Source organism: Protomyctophum bolini (genome assembly GCF_963924005.1).
Source record: "Protomyctophum bolini genome assembly, chromosome: 7".
NCBI classification, from domain to species: Eukaryota; Metazoa; Chordata; class Actinopteri; order Myctophiformes; family Myctophidae; genus Protomyctophum; species Protomyctophum bolini.
Genome location: NC_137868.1, coordinates 37,930,231 through 37,950,290, shown reverse-complemented (window position 1 = coordinate 37,950,290; position 20,060 = coordinate 37,930,231). Strand labels below are relative to the sequence as shown.

Below are 20,060 nucleotides of genomic sequence, written 5' to 3'. Positions count from 1 at the left end.
TTTTCTTCTCCCGATCCGATTCCAATCAATTTAAAATGACACGATCGATCGGCCCCTATTTCCGATCACGTGAGAAAAATCAATGAATTTTGTTTTTAATTCATGAAAAGTTTAGCTTTTTTGTGAAACAGTGGCTTTAATAGCCTAAAACAATGGTTAATATGGGGTCAAAAATGAACTAGATGTAGGGCGCCGTGTTGACAGGAGGCATCAAAACGTCCAGTATTGGAGTGAATTGTGATATGGGGCCCAGAATACAATGTGGATATTCTGCAGACAATGAATTAGCCTACATAGGCTACATTAAATGTGTGTTGTGACTAGTAGTGACTCACTGTGTAGTCCATCAATGCACACCCAGACAGTCAGGGTCAAGGACTCATCATAACTTATGATTCATAACTTGAGTCATAAGTCTTACAGAAACAGCCAATAAAATAACATTGCTGTCGTCATGTCCCTCAAGAGATATTTTAAGCGCATGCAATTCTAACATTGAAAACACTGTCATATGATGGGGGTGACATTCTCACAGGTCACAGGAACAGAACAGCCCAGGAACACTGTGCACTACTGCTATAGAGGTCATGTGTCTATCATGTATCGACATACCCATTTGCACAGCCACAGTTGTGTGCAAGTGTCAATGTTTCTTCTTCTAGAAATTACACATACATTTAGAGCTGCAATCTAAAATCTTAGTTGTCAAACATCTGCCACTCATCCTAGTTGGCTGCCCATGCGGACATAATTACAACTGATGCAGTACAACTTGTCAACCAGTAGGTGGTGTCTTATAGTACAACCCATGCAACATCAGTCTAAATTCCCAATGCAATAGTTGGGAGATGCACCACCTCCACCTCCAACCCTGGCCGCGCTAGTATTGTAGCCTATATTTAATCATTATAATAAAATAACATTTTATTCATTAACAAGTTCTACATGTATTGCAGCTTTAGCAGGCTTAAATGAAGACATGGCACAACAGCTTTAAGATTGTAAATGTTCTATTCTAGAACATCTTTGTACCAATTTAAAACAGTTGATATACATTATAAATACAATTCTGTACATTATAATATTGTAAAGACTATGTTCAAATACATTTCTATGTACAACTCCTTGTGAGGGGAGAGCAGCTTTCATCTCTTCTTTAAAGTAAGGTCTTGGGTTTCTTTCTTTTACTCAAAATTACAGCAAGAATATATTTAACTATATATATATATATCTATTTGTTTAAATATATATATGTCTACATCAGATCCACAGTTCAGTTCACCACTTCCATAAAAAATAGAAGCTCCGAGGGGCCACTTCTGACTTTGCTGAACCATTTTGACAGCATCTCCACTAAACTGACATCATCCTTTCACTGTATCTCCCATGTTCCTTCAGTCCTGCTTGTAGGAAAACAAATTTGTTGGCATTGTTTAAGTACCCTTTAAAAAAAAACACTTGAGAATGTTGCACATTAGTCAAGTTAACATATACAAAAATGCAGCGGGAGAATAAAGCGCTCGCTTTTCCACGATCCTTTCGTGTTGTCAAGTCAGTCAAAGAGGTTGGATGGCATTTTAAATGCCACCGGGTGGGCATCACGTCACACAGGCTCCAGTCCATACACGTGGATAGTTTATAACCCTAGTCACCAAAATATATCGGCGGTAAATGACACCGCCCGGCGCCCATAGAGCAGTGTGGTGTATGTGCCTGTCATCAGAGACAAACAGGGCAGTAAGCTGATTTATACTTCTTAGTTGCACATCGTGTCTTGCACCGAAAATAGCCGATCTACAAGCGTGCTAGATCGGCTATTTTCGGTGCAAGACACCGGCGCACAATTGAGTATGAATAAAGTATAAGGCAATCAGTCATCAGTATGACCAGCTAGGCCTCTAGATGTGTCGCTTAGTGCCGGCACGGCACTGATGTTAATAACAGTGTTGGACGCACCCACCGTCGAGAGAGGCACATAGATATAGTTTCCGTTAGTCCCAGATGGAGGGCAATAATCGGCGATCTGGGTGGCAGGGTGTCCTCGTGGATAGAATGGTGGTCCCATAATGGAAAACGTCCAGGTTCAAGCTCAACTGCAGCCATTTGTCCCATCTAAGTGCCCTTGAGCAAGACACCGATCCTATACCCACTCTCTCCAAGTTGCTCTGCGTAAGAGCATCAGCTAAACGACTATGTAAAATATAAAGCCTGATTTATACTTCATCGTACGACCGCGTCGCTCGCTGAAAAGAACCGATTTTCAACAAAATAAACGGCAAGCCACTGTTGTATGACAAAGTATAAAGGAGGCTCAACTCTCCAAGAATCCTTTCCAGTGCAAGCATTTTCAGACAGCAATGGCAGCGGTCCCGAGCTTAGTTGGGGATTACTTGTCCTTCCACAGTGTTACAGTACTCCAATAAGATAATTTTACATTTAGTGGGTGACATGATAAACGATTGTACAGCCAAAAGCTGAAAGCAATTTGTGGTTTTCAGATTTGCCTCTTGTTTCAAGAAGCCATGTGGCATTAGTCATAAAAATATGGCACTATGCTTCACTCGGACACACACAGTATATACTGTATGTATTTACATACATATACAGTACACACACACACACACACACACACACACACACACACACACACACACATGCACACACACACACACACACACACACACGTGCACGTGCACGTGTGTGTATATACTGATGTTTTACACATACATAAGCAAAACAAAAAAAGATAAGAATTATATAACAGCAGATAGGAACTCTAATTCTTTGGTTACCCCTGACGTCTTATAATGACTTCGATATCAATGTTAACAGTAGTACATTCTTAATGTTCATGTCTCAGATTACACTGCTTTGAGACTCAACAGATGGTCCATTGTCTTAAAAAAATATGACATAATCATCAACATCTCTCTGTGACACAACTGTAAGGAGGAATAAAAGGTTTGTGGATAATTTCACCTGGAATTCGCGGTTAAAAGTGAACTTCTCTATCAAAAAATAACGCTGTAGAAAAGTCGGATATGTGCATAGGGAATCTTTCTGTGGCCAGGGATGAGGATATGCCTTCATGAATCGCACAGGTCAGATTAACACTTCCAAGTTGAAAGCAGCTCCGAGAGTTGAGTGAGACGGCGGGAGAGGAGGCCATCTTGAACTTGGTTGGACCCCAAGCACATGATCCAGGCAGGAGATCCTCTCTAACGGATCAGAGTGGTGTGGGGTTCTGTTTCCATAGACGGTGGTCCTCTGGTCAGACGAGATGGCTTCACGAACACTCCATGACCCGGAGGACAGCGGAAGTAGACTCTGCCTTGGACAGTCCCATTGTGCTTACCTATGGATAGACACGACACCAATGATTTGAGGTGTGTACTGTGTATGTCCTATGTACAGTATGAGTGTGATTATTATATATAATGTGAAAATTATTGGCTACTGAAAAAACTAAACAAAAAACAGTCAAACTTTGCACAATCAGGCCTGTGACCCAAAATGAGTTTGAAATTGCCCCTCCCGTATACTGTAGTACAACTGCCAAGACCGATAAAAAAAAGTTTTGCCAATTTGTTTCGCCAAGACCAACTGACAGATTACAACTTGTCCAAAATGCAGCAGCCAGAGTTTTAACTAAAACTAAGATGAGAGAACATATTACCGTACTCCAGTTTTAGCTTCACTGCACTGGCTTCCGGTTGTTTTTAGGATTTATTTTAACATTCTTCCTAGCTACATGACTGCCTGCCTAAATATGTCCCAAACCGCCCCCTAAGGTCTTCCACTGCTGGCCTGCTTGCTTTGCCTAAAAAAATGGCATCAAAAAAATACGGGGAAGCAGCTTTTTGCTTCTACGGGCCGACGGCGTGGAACAAACTCCCACTGTACCTTCGACAGGCAGCCTCTGTAGACATTTTTAAAGCACAGCTCAAGACCCACTTCTACACTCTTGCTTTTAATTGATCATTTAATTTTGTGTTATTCATGTCAATTTACAATTTACAATGTTCTCACTGTATTGCATTACTGCTCTTGTTTTTTAATGTTTATGCCTTGCTTTTCTTTTCTTTCTTTCTCCATTGCTCTGTAAAGCACTTTGAGCTTAATCTCATGTCATGAAAGGTGCTATACAAATAAAGTTTTATTATTATTATAATTTTTATAATGTTTTATTAGGTATTTTCCATTTTTTCCCCAATTATTATTATTATTATTATTATAACATTAACAACATTAACCCTGGTGGCAAGTATAAAATAGAGCTGGAAGAAGTGGATAATTACATTAGATTCAATAACATGCACAATATTCACATCATACAGCATTATGTAGAGACCTACCCACAGCCAGGTCCAGCGTCACCCCCACCCAGATGCCCTTAGCAAACTCCACTCCTCCAACGTAATGGACCATTCCTCTCCTCTTCCCCACCCACACCTGCTCCCCAGGGGCCATCCAGTCAGGCAGCTGGGCCACGGGTGTGTTCTCATCCCCACTGGAGTCCCCAGAGGGCTCTGCGCTGCTGGGGTTAGGGCTGGGACAGGGACTCCCGTGGGGCAGATCTCCCTGGGCCGGCTCCTGGATAGGAGGCTCCCCCCCTCCTCCTCGCTGAGCCGAGGAAGACAACGAGGGAGGGGCGGGAGCCGATGTGGTGACTGGGGCCGAGGTCGGGGTTGGGCCCGACGCTGGAGGGGTGACCGGGACTTGAACCGGCGCTGTGGTCGGGCAGGGGACGGCTGCGCTCTCTGCACCGTCTTTCCCGTGGTGACAGTTGCACACAGCAGCAGCCGGGGCATTTCCGGGGATGGATGTGTTGAGAACGGAGGCTTCCTCGCAGGCATGCTGGTTGATATTGACATGCATCTCCGCAGCCTCCTCTTTCAGCTCTTTCCCCATAGACGAGTCCGAACCCTCCTGTCGCCAGGCCTCTGCAAAGTGTGCCAGGTCCCCTTCTTCTCCGATACCGTCGTCGGCACCTTTAAAGTCAGAGAACTCTTGGCTGACGCTGAGAACACAGGGGGCGGCATGCCGCTGTTCTCGGCTGTCACCGCTGTTAGGAACAACCGAGGGAGAGGATGCCGGGGCGGCAGGAAGACCGTGGACCCCACAACCGGAGGAGGAGGAAGAGGAGGAGGAGGAGGGAGGGTGGTGGATGTTACCCCTGAGCTGGGCACAGCAGCCGCTTCTCTCTGCGGAACAGGAGAGGGAATCGTCCTTTTCGGGGCCCCCGGTGGCGGCAGCGCTGATGTGGTCCGAGCTCTCGCTGGCGCTGAACGGCATGTCGGAGAGCGTGGCGTTGGAGACGCTGTGCGAGAAGTAGCCACTGGTGCAGCTGCTGGCCGTAGGGCTGCGAGGAACCTCTCGGTCCCCTCCCGCGCCACCGCCGGCACCGGGCAGAGAGGAAGCGGGCTTCAGCTCAGAGCGGGAGGAGAGCTCCCCTTCCTGACCATCCAGGGTGGCGTTGTACACCTCGAAGTTGGCAAAGTCCTCCGGGATGTAGCCGCGAGAGCCCTGGCCCAGATTCAGGGCCAAGTCGGTCTCTTCATCCTCCGAGTCCTGCTGTCGCCACGCGCACGCGCACACACGCACACACGCACACACACACACACACACACACACACACACACACACACACACACACACACACACACACACACAGAGATAACTGTTTCTGCTGTGAATATGGAGTTGAAAAGTAATTGCTGAAGATCAAAGAGAGATAAACTATACTATCACTGTCGGATGGAAATCGTGTATGCCCATGATTATTTATTTTTGAGCTATGTCTCAAAGTTATGTCCAGCTTTGAGGGTCTGTGAAAACACAAACGTTGAAGACAAAAGTGAGGACGCGAATTGTGATTGGACGGAATGAGATGATGTATGATGATGTTTGATGATAAGAGCGCCCCTCACTTCACACGGGTGTGACTTTTATGTTTCTATGTTGGTTTTTCCAAATAATTACCCACTTAAAGACCTATCTCATACGGCGTTTTTTTATGTTTTACATTTCCTTTTTAAAGTTTCCCTATAACGGAATGCCAAAAATAAGCCCACAAGGTGGATAACCAATGAAAACAGGTTTTTAACTGCTATTAATTAAGGGTTTTGTACAGTACCTACAAGGTTTCCAACTGACAGCAATAAGATCCTAATAAGGAACAAACGTCCTTCAGACTAATATCCCATCAAGAATACTTCTAATTTAACTGAGTCTCACCCAATGAAATACCACATTTGTATTAGTTGATAGTAGTTAAACCCTGTTTAATAATGTATACTGTAGATGTAGGGCTTTGACTGCCATTCATTCACAATGTAATCTTCTCACTTAGTGGATGAAAAAGTGTCTACTACAGATGTAGTAAACTCTGGGGTTAGTGGCAGGCATAGCAGACAAATGTACGTGCCAGTATCATGTCAACGGAGGGCGCCGATAGCTGAGTGGTTAAGGCGCGTACAGCATTCTGTAGGCTCTGATGCCAGACTGCGTGTCCTGCGTTCAGTTCCCGAGCCCAGCTGCAAATTTGCTGCGTGTCTCTCCCGTGTTTCCCGCTTACTGTTCACTGTGCTATCGTAATAAAGGTGAACCCCCCTCCCCAAAAAAACACGAAAAAACGAGGTAAAAGTCAATGGAATTCTATCCAGCCTACTAACATCCTCCTGTGATTTGCTGTGTAAGAAAGGCCAACAACACCTCTTTTGTTTGAGGAGGCTCGCCAAATTTCAGGTCGATAAATCCCTAATGAAACTGTTCTACAGTGCATTTATTGAGTCAATTATATCCGTCTCCATCATTTGCCGGTACGGAAACCTGAACATAAAGGACAAAAACCAGCTTGGTATAGGATTGTGAGAACGGCCTCAAAAATAGCAGGAGTAAATTTCAGTAGCCTGGATCACGTCTTTAAAAACCAGGTGCTAAAGAAAGCCAAGTTCTGAGGTAACTTTGTCGCTGTTATGAATTTCCATTGCTACACCGAAACCTGCCATCCTGTTTTTATGTGTTTTACGTATGTGTTTTTATGTGCTTTTTATGTGTTTTATGTGATTCGTGTGTCTGCCAATATGCTTATCTGTAAACCAAATCACCCTTCGGGGACAAAGAAATAAAATTAACCTGATGAACCTGAACCTACCTTTATTTGCGGTGAAAAGACGATCTTGTTCTGATTTGTTTTTGCTTATTATTATGTTCAACATAATTTCGGGCTAATTAATTGACGCTCTTTAACTAATGCTCCCAGTGTGTAATGACATTTAAAGGCAAATTCATGATTTGTGCGACAAGTGCTGCTTGACTCTGTCGAGCCACTTTCTGTGTCTGAGCACTCATGCTTTATGCGACAGCTGTCTCTATGGTAACGAAAGAGTGCATCACTTAATAGCTCTTCAAAGCTGCCCGTGTTGACGACATTTCGTTAACCAAGTACTGTAGTACATTTCCATAGCGACGGACTGCAACAGACTCCACTTTCCCACCAAGAATATTATGCAGCATTTTATGACGACACCTGCGAGCTTTCATGGTGCTTGAGGCATGCGATACAGTCTAGTGAGGTCTTCTGAGACAATTGTTGTTGTTTTTTTCCTCCTGCTGACATTACTTTTGTTGTTTGGTGCGTCGAGCGACATTGCTGCAAAAAAAGCATGAATTGGCCAGAAGTGTGTGAGACACTTACATCAGTGTGTGGCTGTGTTAGCTTTACAGTAGTGTGTGAAACGAGTGTAGGTCTGTGTGAGACTTACAGCAGTGTGTGACACATTCTATTGTGGCGTGTCTGTGTGAGACTTATAGCAGTGTGTGACACATTAGACTGTAGTATGTGTCTGTGTAGACTTGCGTGGCCAGACTAATACCACTGTGTGGATATTAGTCCGGTCCCTCTCAGTGTTATGTTACAGTGTTACAAGATATTTGATAGAAATTCATAATTTTTTACGTCATATTTAGCCAGTTACGAGCACAAATGTCCTGTTTACTGCTATGGCGGCATCCATCTTTGTTGAGAAAAAGGAACGAATCTCTTGCAATGTCCCGCCGCATATTGTGCCCTGGTTGGTTATAGACCGGTTCCAGACGAATCTGGTTGGGCCTACATTACTGCGTGTCAGAAAAGTCCTCCCACAATTGAGCGACACCCGACTAAATCTGCCTGGGGCAATTTGCATTGCAAAGGCAGATAAGTCTGGTTACGTGAGGCTAGTGTTTGTGTGTGAGACTTACAGCAGTGTGGGAGACACTTACAGTAGTAGTGTGTGCCTGTGTGTGGCAGAGCTGGCGGCTGGTGGGGATGGAGGTGGGGATGGTGGTGGAGGTGGAGGTGGAAGGCTTGCAGTGGCCCTCGCTGCCTGCCCTGGGTCTGCTACGCCAGGGGCAGGGAGGGGGGAGCAGTGCAGGGCTGTCCACGCAGCATGAGCGCATGCTCTGCAGATGGGGGTCAGAACAACAGCACACACTTCACACACACACAGAGCATGCAGTGCATGGAGCCGGGGCAGGTTAGTGTCACACTCAGTAGCATGCATGTAACATTTAATGACTGGAAGGTCTTGTTGTTAGTGTGTGTATAATGGTGGGGGAACAGCCACAATGTGCTATACCTATTGAAACGACGAGGAGTTGAAGAGGCCGATTGGATGGATGAATCATAATGAATGAAAACCGTATCAGATTCAGAAGACAGATTTTAACCTTGTGGTTAGGAGGAATTGTCAATACGTAATGTAACGGCATGGACTTCAACAGGATTAAAAAGGTCTATTCACACGGGAAGCGACACAGCGCCTGCGTTGTCGCTCGATCCACAGGGTCACACTGTACTTCTTGTGTGAATACATTTATTTACAGTGCTTCATACAGTAACTGTTCTTAATTGTACTGACTTGGAATGCACTGTTCATTAGTATATGCTGTCCCTCTCAAATAAACAAAAAAAATAAAGTATTTACTAGTAATTGTATATAGACCTCCTGCTACTATGGACATGAGGGATACATGCATTAGGAGACCAATAATGGCAGCCCAGTTGACACATTTCTCCAGGAGCAATGTACAGTATCCATGTGTCAACAGGAGCCCCATGGCTATCAGGGCTAAACCTACGGTGACTCACTCTCCACTCTGCCACAATGAATTCTGGGGGAACCGGACAGCAGAGTTAACATTTTAAAGAGGGACAGAACAATTTGGAGTATTTCTTTAACTGCCTCTACTGGGGTACGCCTTCAATGGAACTACAACTGAGTAATTTAGTTGTAGTTCCATGAGTCCACCTCGTTTCTGTTACATAGTATGTCTAGTTAGGAGTTTGTGGCTATTCCCAGTTGAAGTCATGCTCCTGCAAAGTCATGCCGGTCCAATCAACTACTGTGCAGCCGTAAGATTAACACTTGTTTCATCATTCACAGAACAGTGCAGCCATTATAATCAGCATAATTAGACAGCTATGAAGGACAAGTCCTTGGAGGCGTGCGTTTCCGTCGCACATGACAGTTTGCATATTAAGGAACATACAGTTATTAGAAGTGATTTATTTTAATGGAGGCACCCACAATGATTCAAAAGAATGAACAAAAGTGAGAAATTTTTAAAATAAATAAACTTCAGGAGGGGGAAAATGGAAGGAAGACACAAGGAGACGAGTACATACAGTGCAATACAAAAAGGAGATGAGTAAAGAGGAAAGGAAGAGACAGAGAACACAAATGAGGTGACCGTGTCCTTGCTTACCTCCTGGCCTAACAGCGGCCGCGCCTCCAGGGCCTTCTTGGCCTTGTTCTCCTCCCGGACGGGCAGCAGGGACTTGAGGAACTTGGGTGGCTGAGGGGAGAGCACCTTGAACGGACTGGAAATGAAGAAGGTGGGGCTCTCTGGAACCAGACCTGAGTGCAGATTAGAACCACAATCAGTTGGATTGTCACATCACAGGTTGTTTACAGGTGTAAAAGAGTGGGTGAAATTAGTTTTTTGTGCCGTCGGTCGAGGTCATAGTGTAGCAGCACCAGGAATGCTTTAATGTTCAGATGAAGATGCATTCTTCAACGTCTTATTTACAGGAGAGGAGATCATATTGTACAGATATAGAGAAAAGATGACAGGTTACACAGGTTTGGAGACATCCAGAGCACACTAACACAGTTAAAGGACCACTATGTAACCAGAAAAAAAACATTCTATTAGGAGGATAGATAACTCTCTAGGCACCGTATAACATGGAAATCTGTTTTGAGTAGACTGGAGTATTTCCAGAGTTTCACAATAGCCCTTGCCTTTGGACCATAAGATTCTGGGTTAGATCTTGGGCACTGTAAACTCGGTGGGTGTTGCACTCCACCTCAGCAATCCATCTCCCAAGCGCCAAGCAGTGCATTGCAAAGGGGATAGACACCCTTGTTCTAGGCTGATACCGACAATAAGCCTTACCGACTTACTTACTCAGGCTGAAAAGTGGCCTGTTCCATACAGTATATAATCCAACACACTCATGCTTTAATTCTCTCGACTGGAGTTTACCATGATTCTCCTTGTTTTTAACAGGTGTGCTGCAACAGGATCCATCCTGGAGGGTGCATTCAGAGCTGTCCGTGTGAGACTCACACCGAGCCTATATGGTGAAACGGAGATTATTACAATTTTGCACCAATACAATAACGTTCACATTTCAAATAATATGTAAAATAATATGTAAAACAATATAGTTTTTAAATACAGTGCTGGACCCAAAAAGTGATCAAATGAAGAAAAAGTGGAATGTCCGTACACTCTGCTCCCTGTCCTTTATTTCAAGCTATATACAACAACGTTTCACCCCTCCAGGCTTTCTCAACTTGAGAATTATATCGCGTGCGGCCTTCCACTTTTTCCACATTTCAAATAATGGCATGCAACATGTTTCACTTGCTGGTTCATCAATGTCGTCTGTTGACAAAAGTGTCACTTTTATGTTTGCTGAGCGACACCTGTGTTGGTCATGCGTTGGTTACATTCTCTGTATTGGTTTACATTACAAACAACGGATTATTTTAAATTAGGATTTGACTTACCTTAAAGTCTTCATCCTCACAGCCTGTTAGGTCGATTTTACTACAGGAGGACTGAGAAAAAGCAATGAGTATTGTATGAATGTAACACATACATTAACACTTCAATTTATAATCCGTCACACACTGGTGTCGCTTGCCAAAAATAATGTTTTCGCCAAGTGACACCGTCACACTCCCCATAAATGAATGAATCATTGTCATTATGTGTTATGTCCATAATGTACTATAATTCAGAAGGAATGGAAGCAATGGAAGCTTACATGTTGTACATTGGGAGTGCTGATGCTTCTTCTGAGGTGTCTGCCTTTGACAGAGAGCGCTTCTTTCACTGTCACCGCCTGGAGACATCAAAGAAAGAGCCTTTAGTGCATGTTTCTGGGATTGTTGAAAGGCTTCTCCACTTCATCAGCTCTAACTCAGAAATCGTATTAAGTGTACTGTATGTGTGCGTACACAAACGTGGGCCAACCAATTTACACCCTAAGTTTATAGGGTGTAAGTGCTTAAATGGTATCAGACGTTGATATGGGTCGAAACCATTGAGGGGGTTCCTGGGGAGCCCCAGTTAAATGACTGATAGTTAGAAACCAAATGGTCCCATGCAGGACTTTAACTCTGAGCGAGTTAACAGGGGTCCGGGGGCTATTGCTTACCAACCTGGCGGCCCTTGAAATGAAAAAGGGTCGGTCTATGTTACCTGTCGTAACTTCTCCAGACTGAGGATGTTCTCCACCTCCAGAACCCCACGTGTGTATTTCTCTATGTACGTCTCTCCGTCCTTGGTCTCCTCGCTCTCCCCGCGGGCAGCCATGAGCGCCAAGGTCTCCCTCTCTTCTGGTTCTTCTGATGCCTGCAGCACATCAAGAGTTAGCTCATTTATTTAGTTTGTCGCATGATGTGTTACACACACATACGCACGCAGATTCGCACTCACAACATTAGTAATGTATATAGTTTTGTCGATCAACATAAGGGTTGTGTGAGGAACATTGAACTTAAAATAACCGATCACGCATTGTCGTGACATTGTAGATTGACTATTTTTGGCAAAGAGATTTGGTGTCGGCGTTAAGATCGGTCAATGTACGGTTGGAACCCTGTTTGAATACGATTAGAGACCTTTGAAAGGATAAAATAGGGTCCTCTTGAGCCCCATTACCCCATTGCTGTCCACCTCTGAACAGCGCTCAGCGGGTCAATGGAGACCCAATTGATCTCCGGTTCCAACTCTGACGTTGCAGATTTTCCCCCTGGACCCCCCTGGGGTTTAAAAGGTTAAGTTGTTAATATTTAGTTAACATTTAAACCCTGTTTTAGCATTTCAAAAATAGCCGATCTACAAGCTTACAATATGTATGTAGATCTTCCTCTATATTAATCAAATGCCCAAAATGAGGGATGTGAGTTGAAAGTGGGTAATCCTTGCTGAATGTGTACACTATAAAGGATTTTTCCAAACGTCCCCCCGCCTGCTGGGTACTGTACCTTTGGTATGTTAGACACAATCTCATAAGTGACTCCACAGGAGTAAAGTGTGTTCTTTAGGGACATTCTCCTCTTCAGACTCTGAGTGAAGCTCTGTGGGAGACAAAGCATTTCACAAACTGTACATGAGCCAGTCGTTAAATAGACACAATCTGCACTGTTACTGTATGTGGCAACAGTATTGGCTGAGTTTGAAATGCTGAGGAAGGCCTGCGTGCCGAAACGCGTTCGTTTCTCTAGACTGCTCATGCTGCTTGTGATGTGAATGAAATAAAGAAACTCTTTATTAAGTAATTGGCTGATCATGTTTAAAAAAAGAATAATTGTAATCCCTACATAAAATAGCAAATTAATTGCATTTGACTATTTCAACTATTGTACAAATGGAACTAAATGGACACTGTATTTGTTTCCATTTGTACTCAGTACTTGTTCAGTTATCAGTTATTACTGGGAATTTGCTGTGTATCAGTATCAGACAATATGTTGCTCAGTTTGCGCCGTGGTATACCACTGCCCTCCAGTATGTATTAGTGAAGCCACCTGTTTGTTGTAGATGTTGACGGCGACTCTCTTCCGTAGCACCAGCTCCATGGAGGCCGGGTGGCTCAGCTGCACCGTGGCTTTGATGATCAGGTAGATCCGCTCGTTGGGCGACGTGACCCGGTTCAAGTGGACCGAGTCGTGGATGGATGAGTCCCAGGAGCACACCGCTGACACCTGGTGGAGTGACACGTTTGGTGGAATTGCGTGCAAACAATCAAACTCAAAATATAATCAATCTTGAGGGAAAATCTTTACATTTAGCTTGTTTATCCCCAATTATTTTAAAATTGCAAAGATAGCCGACCTAGAAGCTCGCCTGCATACTCGACGCCAAACATGGCACACTAATGTGTAAAGATATAGTATGGAAAGTTGCCAGTGCTTAACTTGTAAATGATCAGGTTCCAGATGAATTAATTAATTGTTGCCCGTCTTATATAAATTCTTGTGTGCAGTGAATGGATACACATTAGGGGTTTCTGCGCAACAAGGGGGCAGAAAGCAACATTCTTTACAGCATAATCTGGGATCTGGCATTCTTCTAGTTTGAGACAGACTTGGGGTCATGTGATCACACACTGCATCTCGCTGCTCTAGCTGACGGAAATCACACACACACACACACACACACACACACACGCACACGCACACACACACACACACACACACACACACACACACACACACACACACACACACACACAGTAGGACACAGTAGAGGGCGTACATTATGACTGTCAACCTTTAGATCTGTCCTTAGGGATCAACAAAGTTGTCTTAAATGGACCCTACAGGCAGGGATGTGCTGAGGAGTTTTTAACTAGTGGGGCTACTGTACTGTATGTTGAGCTGCATAGCCCTACCGACAGCTTGGTTCCTTTTGTACACTCTGATAGTTACAGACTTGTACAGTCTCAGAGTTACGGGGGTCCTTGAAATCCAACGTTTTGAGAAGCACTGTAACAGTGTATTCATGATCACAAGTGCTACGTACTACAAGCAGTATTCATTATTACCACTACTCTCCATCCTGGCTTCAGAAGGACAAGATTAGAGGAGTACTTTTCGCGGCCCGCGGGGGGCAGTGTGGTGTCTTACGTACCTCCTCGTCACTGTGTCGGATGATGGGCAGGTAGAAGAACTGGCTTCCATGCTCCTTGGGTAGGATGGAGTTGACTCCTGCAGCGTGCGGCCCAGTCAGCTGCTCGTTCACTGTCAGGCTGTCCGCTGAAAACAGGCAATGGACAATATGGGCTCTATGTATGAACACACGCCATTTTGGAAATAACTTGGGCCCCTTCCCTACTTCGGTAACATGTGAAGGAAGTACAGAAGCTATGAAAGATTGTAATAATAACTGTAATAGATGTGCGAGACTCACCATTTAAGTCCAAGTACAGAACAGGGATGTGAGCCTCCATTCCAGCAGGGGGCGTCCTGGTAGAATCAATAGAGTTTAAATTTAAAACAATATGGATGCTAGGGGCTCTACACTACGCTAACATTGTATTAGTAGGAGACGCTTTCCCAGGGAGCGCTCGTTTTACCCCGCCGGCTACTACTAGTAGTAGCTAGCAATGTGCTATGGGCTTTCTCACCTTCTAATAGCAATGCAGAACCCAATTTTGGCAGCCACCTCGCCAGTCTAGTGGACTATTCCTTCAACCTTCAACCCACCTGGCCCGAGTTTGACTCCCGTTGATGCCACTATTTTACATACACAGACAATTTTTGTCCTGTTCTGCTGGTTACAACTCATACGTTCTGCCGGTTACAACTGATATGAAGGTAAAAGACTGAGGTTAGGTTTAGGGTTAGTAGATTTACTTGCGTGCGGTTAAGATGAACACAGCAGAGCGCTCCCTACAACAGTGACTGAAGTGTTCTGTGTGTCTGTGTGTGTGTGTGTGTGTGTGTGTGTGTGTGTGTGTGTGTGTGTGTGTGTGTACCAGTGTGCAGGTGCTCCGGGGATGCCACTGCCAGGTGCAGGGACGAGCACAGCGTTTCTCTCCTCTGTTAGGCCCACCCACTGCTCCACCAGCCGAGCCTCTCGTTCCACATCCTCCTCTGACTTCTCTGGAGACACACACACAAAGGACAGCATCTTACCCACCGCGCACGCACGCACGCACGTACAAAACTGTCCTCTAAGCACTGACTCAGGTCCATAGCTGTCTACCTACAAACCAGAGAGCACCGAGCAATCTCACACCATGGAGAAATGTGACTGTGACACTTATAAACGAAACTAGTGAAAATAGCAGATCTTACAAGCTCGCAATTGCGAGCTTGCAGATGTAATTTATGTAATTTATTTTATTATTTATTATTTAATGAATGAAATTCCTTTTGGAAAATGTTTGTTTTCAACTGAAATTTTGGATTTCCTTTTTGTTTTTGACTTTTGTTTGTTGTTGTGGAAATCTTTTACAAATGATAATGATGGACCAGCCTGACAGCGTGTCGCGGGTTCGAGCCCGATCACGACGACCTTTCCTGCGTGTCTTCCCCCCGTTTCCTGTCAACCTACTGTGATCTATCAATAAAGGCAAATAGCCCCCAAATATATATAAAAAAAGATAATGACATAATTTAGGAAACAAAAAATAGAGGGATATTCACTCCAGACCCACGGAAATGTGCCCGCTATCCACAAATGGCTCCCTGACCCACTGTTTGTGAAACAGTGGCCTTCGACCTAGAACAATGGCCCTGCAGATCCTTCCAGGCAGAGGTGATCCAGGACAACTCACCTTGTTTGTTGATGATCTTCTTGATCTGCTCGTCCAGGTATTCCCTCCGTTTGATGAGCGCCTCTGACCAGCGCTCACGCACACAGTTCAGGTCCTCCTCCTGGTGCCAAAGAGAGGACAGAGTCAGGACAACATCAGCAACACGCTTAGGCTTAAGATGTCTACTAAATCTAAACAGTTTTCTGGAAAAAAAACATGTGTTGCTAATAATATCAGTGGTGCTCACACATCAAGGACCCCCAAAGATTTGAGTTAAAAATTTTCACTTTGAAAGAATTTACCGGTATATCCAAAGATCTAGAAGTGCATAATGCGGCACGAATGTATGCGCTTGTAGTACATTATATCTGGAATTTTTTTATAGTATAGTATAGAATAGAATAGAATGATGTCTAAAATCTAAAATGACACAGATGCTTTCACGGTTTTAATAGCTTAAGTTCAGCGTATGTGTCTCATTGAGTTTCTTGCGACAGGGTTTATAGCCAAGTCAAATCTCATTCTGAAGTAAAGTTCCCACAACCCAAACGTTTGAATCAAATCCTCACAGGCTTTATTATTACCCTAAAATAAAGATTATGGCGGGATTAGCAGCAAACACCTCCTGCCAACCCGACCACACACACACACACACATGTCCCCAACCCCAGTTCAAATCCACACAGACGTTCACACGTGCACGCATGCATGCATGCTTCCGTGAGCCACACAAGCACACTCTCACACACAGGAACAGCCACCTACAGTAGGATCCTACCTGTTTGCATGACCTACTGTAGATCAACTGTCATATTAGGTCCCAAAGCCAATCAAACCCCTCAAAAACAAAAACATGGTGCAAACCAGTGGTGGACAATTTACTTTACCCGAGTACTCTCGGTCAAATATTACACAACTAAAAGTGAAAGTTGCTCTGTCAAATACTGCTATTACTTTGTGATACAAATTACAATTTGTTTTTAACATCAATGGATTGCTTTGCTGAAATGTAGACATTTTCCCAAAGAATAAAAAGATTTCCCAGACTTTATTTTCCAGAAATATCAATATTGAAAATAGCCGATCTACAAGCTCACAATGCGTTTTGATGTGACACGTTGTTGAGTGTACAGATCGCCTAATTTCACCATTTCAATCAGGGCGTTAATTCACAATGCACCTTTTCCCTTCCTAGAAATGTAGTGAAGTTAAAAAAACAAAAAAAAACTAAACAATATGTGTCTTTGAAATAAAGAGTAAACGTGAAGAAAAATAAAATAAATAAAAATAAAAAGTAAAAGTTTCAGAAAAACCAGCTCAGCTGTGCTTCACACAGCAGCTGGTAAAAATACAGGTAAAGTACAGATCATACTCACAAGACGTACTTGTGTACAGTACTTAGTTACTGTCCACCACTGCTGCCAACTGACCTCCACCATGCAAAGAAGTGTAAGTAATGCTGCCATGCAAGAGTTGTTGGTCCATCAGCTCTTCAGCAGCAGCAAGCAGACAGTAGTGAGTTAATGTGCAATAATGTGAGGGAAGGGAATGGAGGGGGGGGGGGGGGGGGGGGGGAAAGTCCAGCGCCCAATAGCAGGCAGCCGTCCTGGCTGGGAACTGAGACATGGGTGGGCACAGCAGTGTGTGCGTTGCGGAGTTAACAGTGTGTACGTTGCCACCAAAGACTGGTCTGTTTGGGGTTGATAATTACAGTTATCAGAAATCATCCACGTGTGGGAAGCTAGTGTTTAGTAAAAAGCACTCCTTTAGTTGTTTCGAGAGGGACCACCCTCATTGCCTCCTGCCCCGGATTTCCCTCGGTCCCCCCACCCCACACACACACACAACCTCCTTGACTGCAAACACACTGCCAGCGTTTGGTTTGCTGTCATGCCTCGGAGTGACCTATAGGGGGCAGTGACGGCAGTGGTGAGCAGAGCATGTACCTGATAACTATCCATAGCGTCCTCCTCCTCTCTCTGCGAGGACAGAACACACTCAGTCAATCAACGAGGAGCAGATTGAATGTATACCACATGCCATGACAGCACACATAGTACAGTGACAGTCCTACAGTCACTGGTAAGACCACACCTAGTACAGTCCTACAGTCACTGGTAAGACCACTTCAACCCTGCCGTACCTGTTCTGGGGGTAAGCTTAGTCAAAAATAGCAGATCTACAAGCTCACAATGCGTCGCCACACGCACCAACAACGCGTTGGGGGCTTGTAGATAATATATGTCCAAAATAGGTACGCCAGGTTGAGTGGTAAACTCAACTGGTGAATTTTAAAATATGGATGGTTTTACATTTGGGAGGTTTTACCTTTTATACATTATATAACTAAACCAATAGATCAAATTAATATTCTGTCAATCAATTGATAAAAACTAAATCTCGAATGATTTCACCCCTACTAGTAACTCCAATCTATGACTTGACCAGTCCACCATAAGGAAGCTGAGTACTTGGTGCTACACAGCTGTTATCTAGAATCCATCAATACAAATGCACTCTAGATGCATGTGAGCAGTTCCGCCCATCCAATCTAGAGAGCGACGGTAATGGAGTCCTAATATGATTCCATACATTTCTCACCTTCCATTAGATTTACAACCCGCCAACCTCATGATGTACTCATGACATTAGACCAAAGATTTAACATCCTTTTTTTTTACATAATTGTCGTCTCTGTCGGGTGGAAAACTCATACAGTATGTCCAAAACAGTTACCTTTCAGGATTCAAATGCAAAAATACCAAAAGCAGCAGATTGACAAGCTCAAAACGCGTCTCGCTTGATGCTTTTGGCTATAGTACCGGCCCAAAACACACCAATGGGTCGCAACTCCTTGCAACAAAAACGGTTTGCGAGAAGAAGACGCATGTAGACGCATGTAGTTGCAAGCAACCATCGAATTGAACCAATTGAATCACCTGCGTCGACATGCGCCACCATTCGCCGACGTGCAACAGGACATAATAACACACCGCTGGGACAAAATGCTAAAACCGCTTTGTTTTTGCGTCTCGACCCATTGGTGTGGTTTGGGCTGTATGATCAAGTATAGGGCGTTCATTTACGAACAGAATACAACACGACAGACAGAATAAAATATGGAGATAAGAGGTTTCTGCCCGACAGCAAATATATACTCATGCCATGCATGATGGCAACACACACTACATGAACATAGGCTCACACGCACAGGCACCAGCCTTCGTGTGAGTGTGTACGTGCACCATGTTGTCTGCGTGATTGGAAAAGTTTGTGTTTGTGTGTGTGTGTGTGTGTGTGTGTATAAGGCACATCTCTCTATTGCATGTGTACGCACGTGTGTGTGTGTGTGTGCAGCGTTCCACTTACCTGGTAGCTGTCCAGGGGTCTCTGGAGCTTGGTGGAGCGGGCAGACACACAGCCAATAGACACAGACAACATGGCCTCCACCAGCAGAGGCAACGTGCCCGAGTGTTGGACCGGTTTCACACACACCTCCAGCCTCCGCGAGTGACCCTGCAGCACACATATAACGCTCTCTCGTTAAAGGTTTTCAAAAATATTCAAAATATTTCAAGACATGCCCTTCAAGGCCTTCCCGTGTTCCTTGCTGGGGATCCTCAGACCCCACTTTGTAAAAGCACGGCTCTAACTCACAGTATCATTCATTTATGCTTCATGAATGTGACTCTAAACTGTTTGTTTTACTTAACCTTTAACTTATCATTAACTCAAATGGTTCAGGGACACCACCTAAACGTGGTGGACCGGGGGGTAAAGCAGTGATTTACTGATTACCAGACAGCCTATGTACCCACTAAGCTCCAGCCTAATTATCAATTATCATCATCATCATCATCTACATGGCCTTCTCTCTTACCTGTCGCAGCTGGAAGACTCCACCTGTGCTGAGGTCCTTCCCAGGATGCATTTCAACGTCCGAGTACTCCCCCTGTTCGTTCAGCTCCTGAATGGACACCCACATCTCGATTCTCCGAGACACCTCGCACCACCTGAAAAACACACCACAGCCACGTGTGTTGAAGATGTGTTTGGTCCGACGGAGCATTGGTCCGATCGACAACCTACCTCAAACCCTCACCCTAACCCTAACCTCCCCCGGGGCAGCACACCTAAACCTAACCCCAGCCCTCTCCCGAACCCCCAGCGCACCTCGGACCAATGCTCCTTCGGAGCAATGATCTGCTATTTTCAAAACATTTGAAAACTTGTG

General features: G+C 44.5%; 1 protein-coding gene across 6 annotated transcripts in view; it reads right to left on the bottom strand.

Annotated features, from left to right (window-relative positions):
* Positions 1-958: 958 nt before the first annotated feature.
* Positions 959-20,060, bottom strand: part of kif13a (kinesin family member 13A) — a 74,681-nt gene continuing 55,579 nt past the window's right edge. Inside the window, exons 24-40 of one of the 6 annotated variants that reach the window (XM_080767670.1) lie at positions 19,707-19,839; positions 19,196-19,342; positions 17,773-17,805; positions 15,848-15,947; positions 15,044-15,170; positions 14,476-14,531; positions 14,197-14,321; positions 13,092-13,268; positions 12,549-12,641; positions 11,761-11,913; positions 11,324-11,401; positions 11,064-11,114; positions 10,534-10,624; positions 9,751-9,902; positions 8,260-8,445; positions 4,356-5,571; positions 959-3,355 (exon numbers count right to left, since the gene is read on the bottom strand). In XM_080767670.1, the coding sequence (XP_080623796.1) occupies positions 3,219-3,355; positions 4,356-5,571; positions 8,260-8,445; positions 9,751-9,902; positions 10,534-10,624; positions 11,064-11,114; positions 11,324-11,401; positions 11,761-11,913; positions 12,549-12,641; positions 13,092-13,268; positions 14,197-14,321; positions 14,476-14,531; positions 15,044-15,170; positions 15,848-15,947; positions 17,773-17,805; positions 19,196-19,342; positions 19,707-19,839 (3,055 nt within the window). In that variant the 3' untranslated portion in view covers positions 959-3,218. Of the gene's footprint in view, positions 3,356-4,355; positions 5,575-8,259; positions 8,446-9,750; positions 9,903-10,533; positions 10,625-11,063; positions 11,115-11,323; positions 11,402-11,760; positions 11,914-12,548; positions 12,642-13,091; positions 13,269-14,196; positions 14,322-14,475; positions 14,532-15,043; positions 15,171-15,847; positions 15,948-17,772; positions 17,806-19,195; positions 19,343-19,706; positions 19,840-20,060 lie in introns of all 6 variants that reach the window. The other 5 variants (XM_080767671.1, XM_080767672.1, XM_080767674.1 and 2 more) reach the window with 5 other exon arrangements.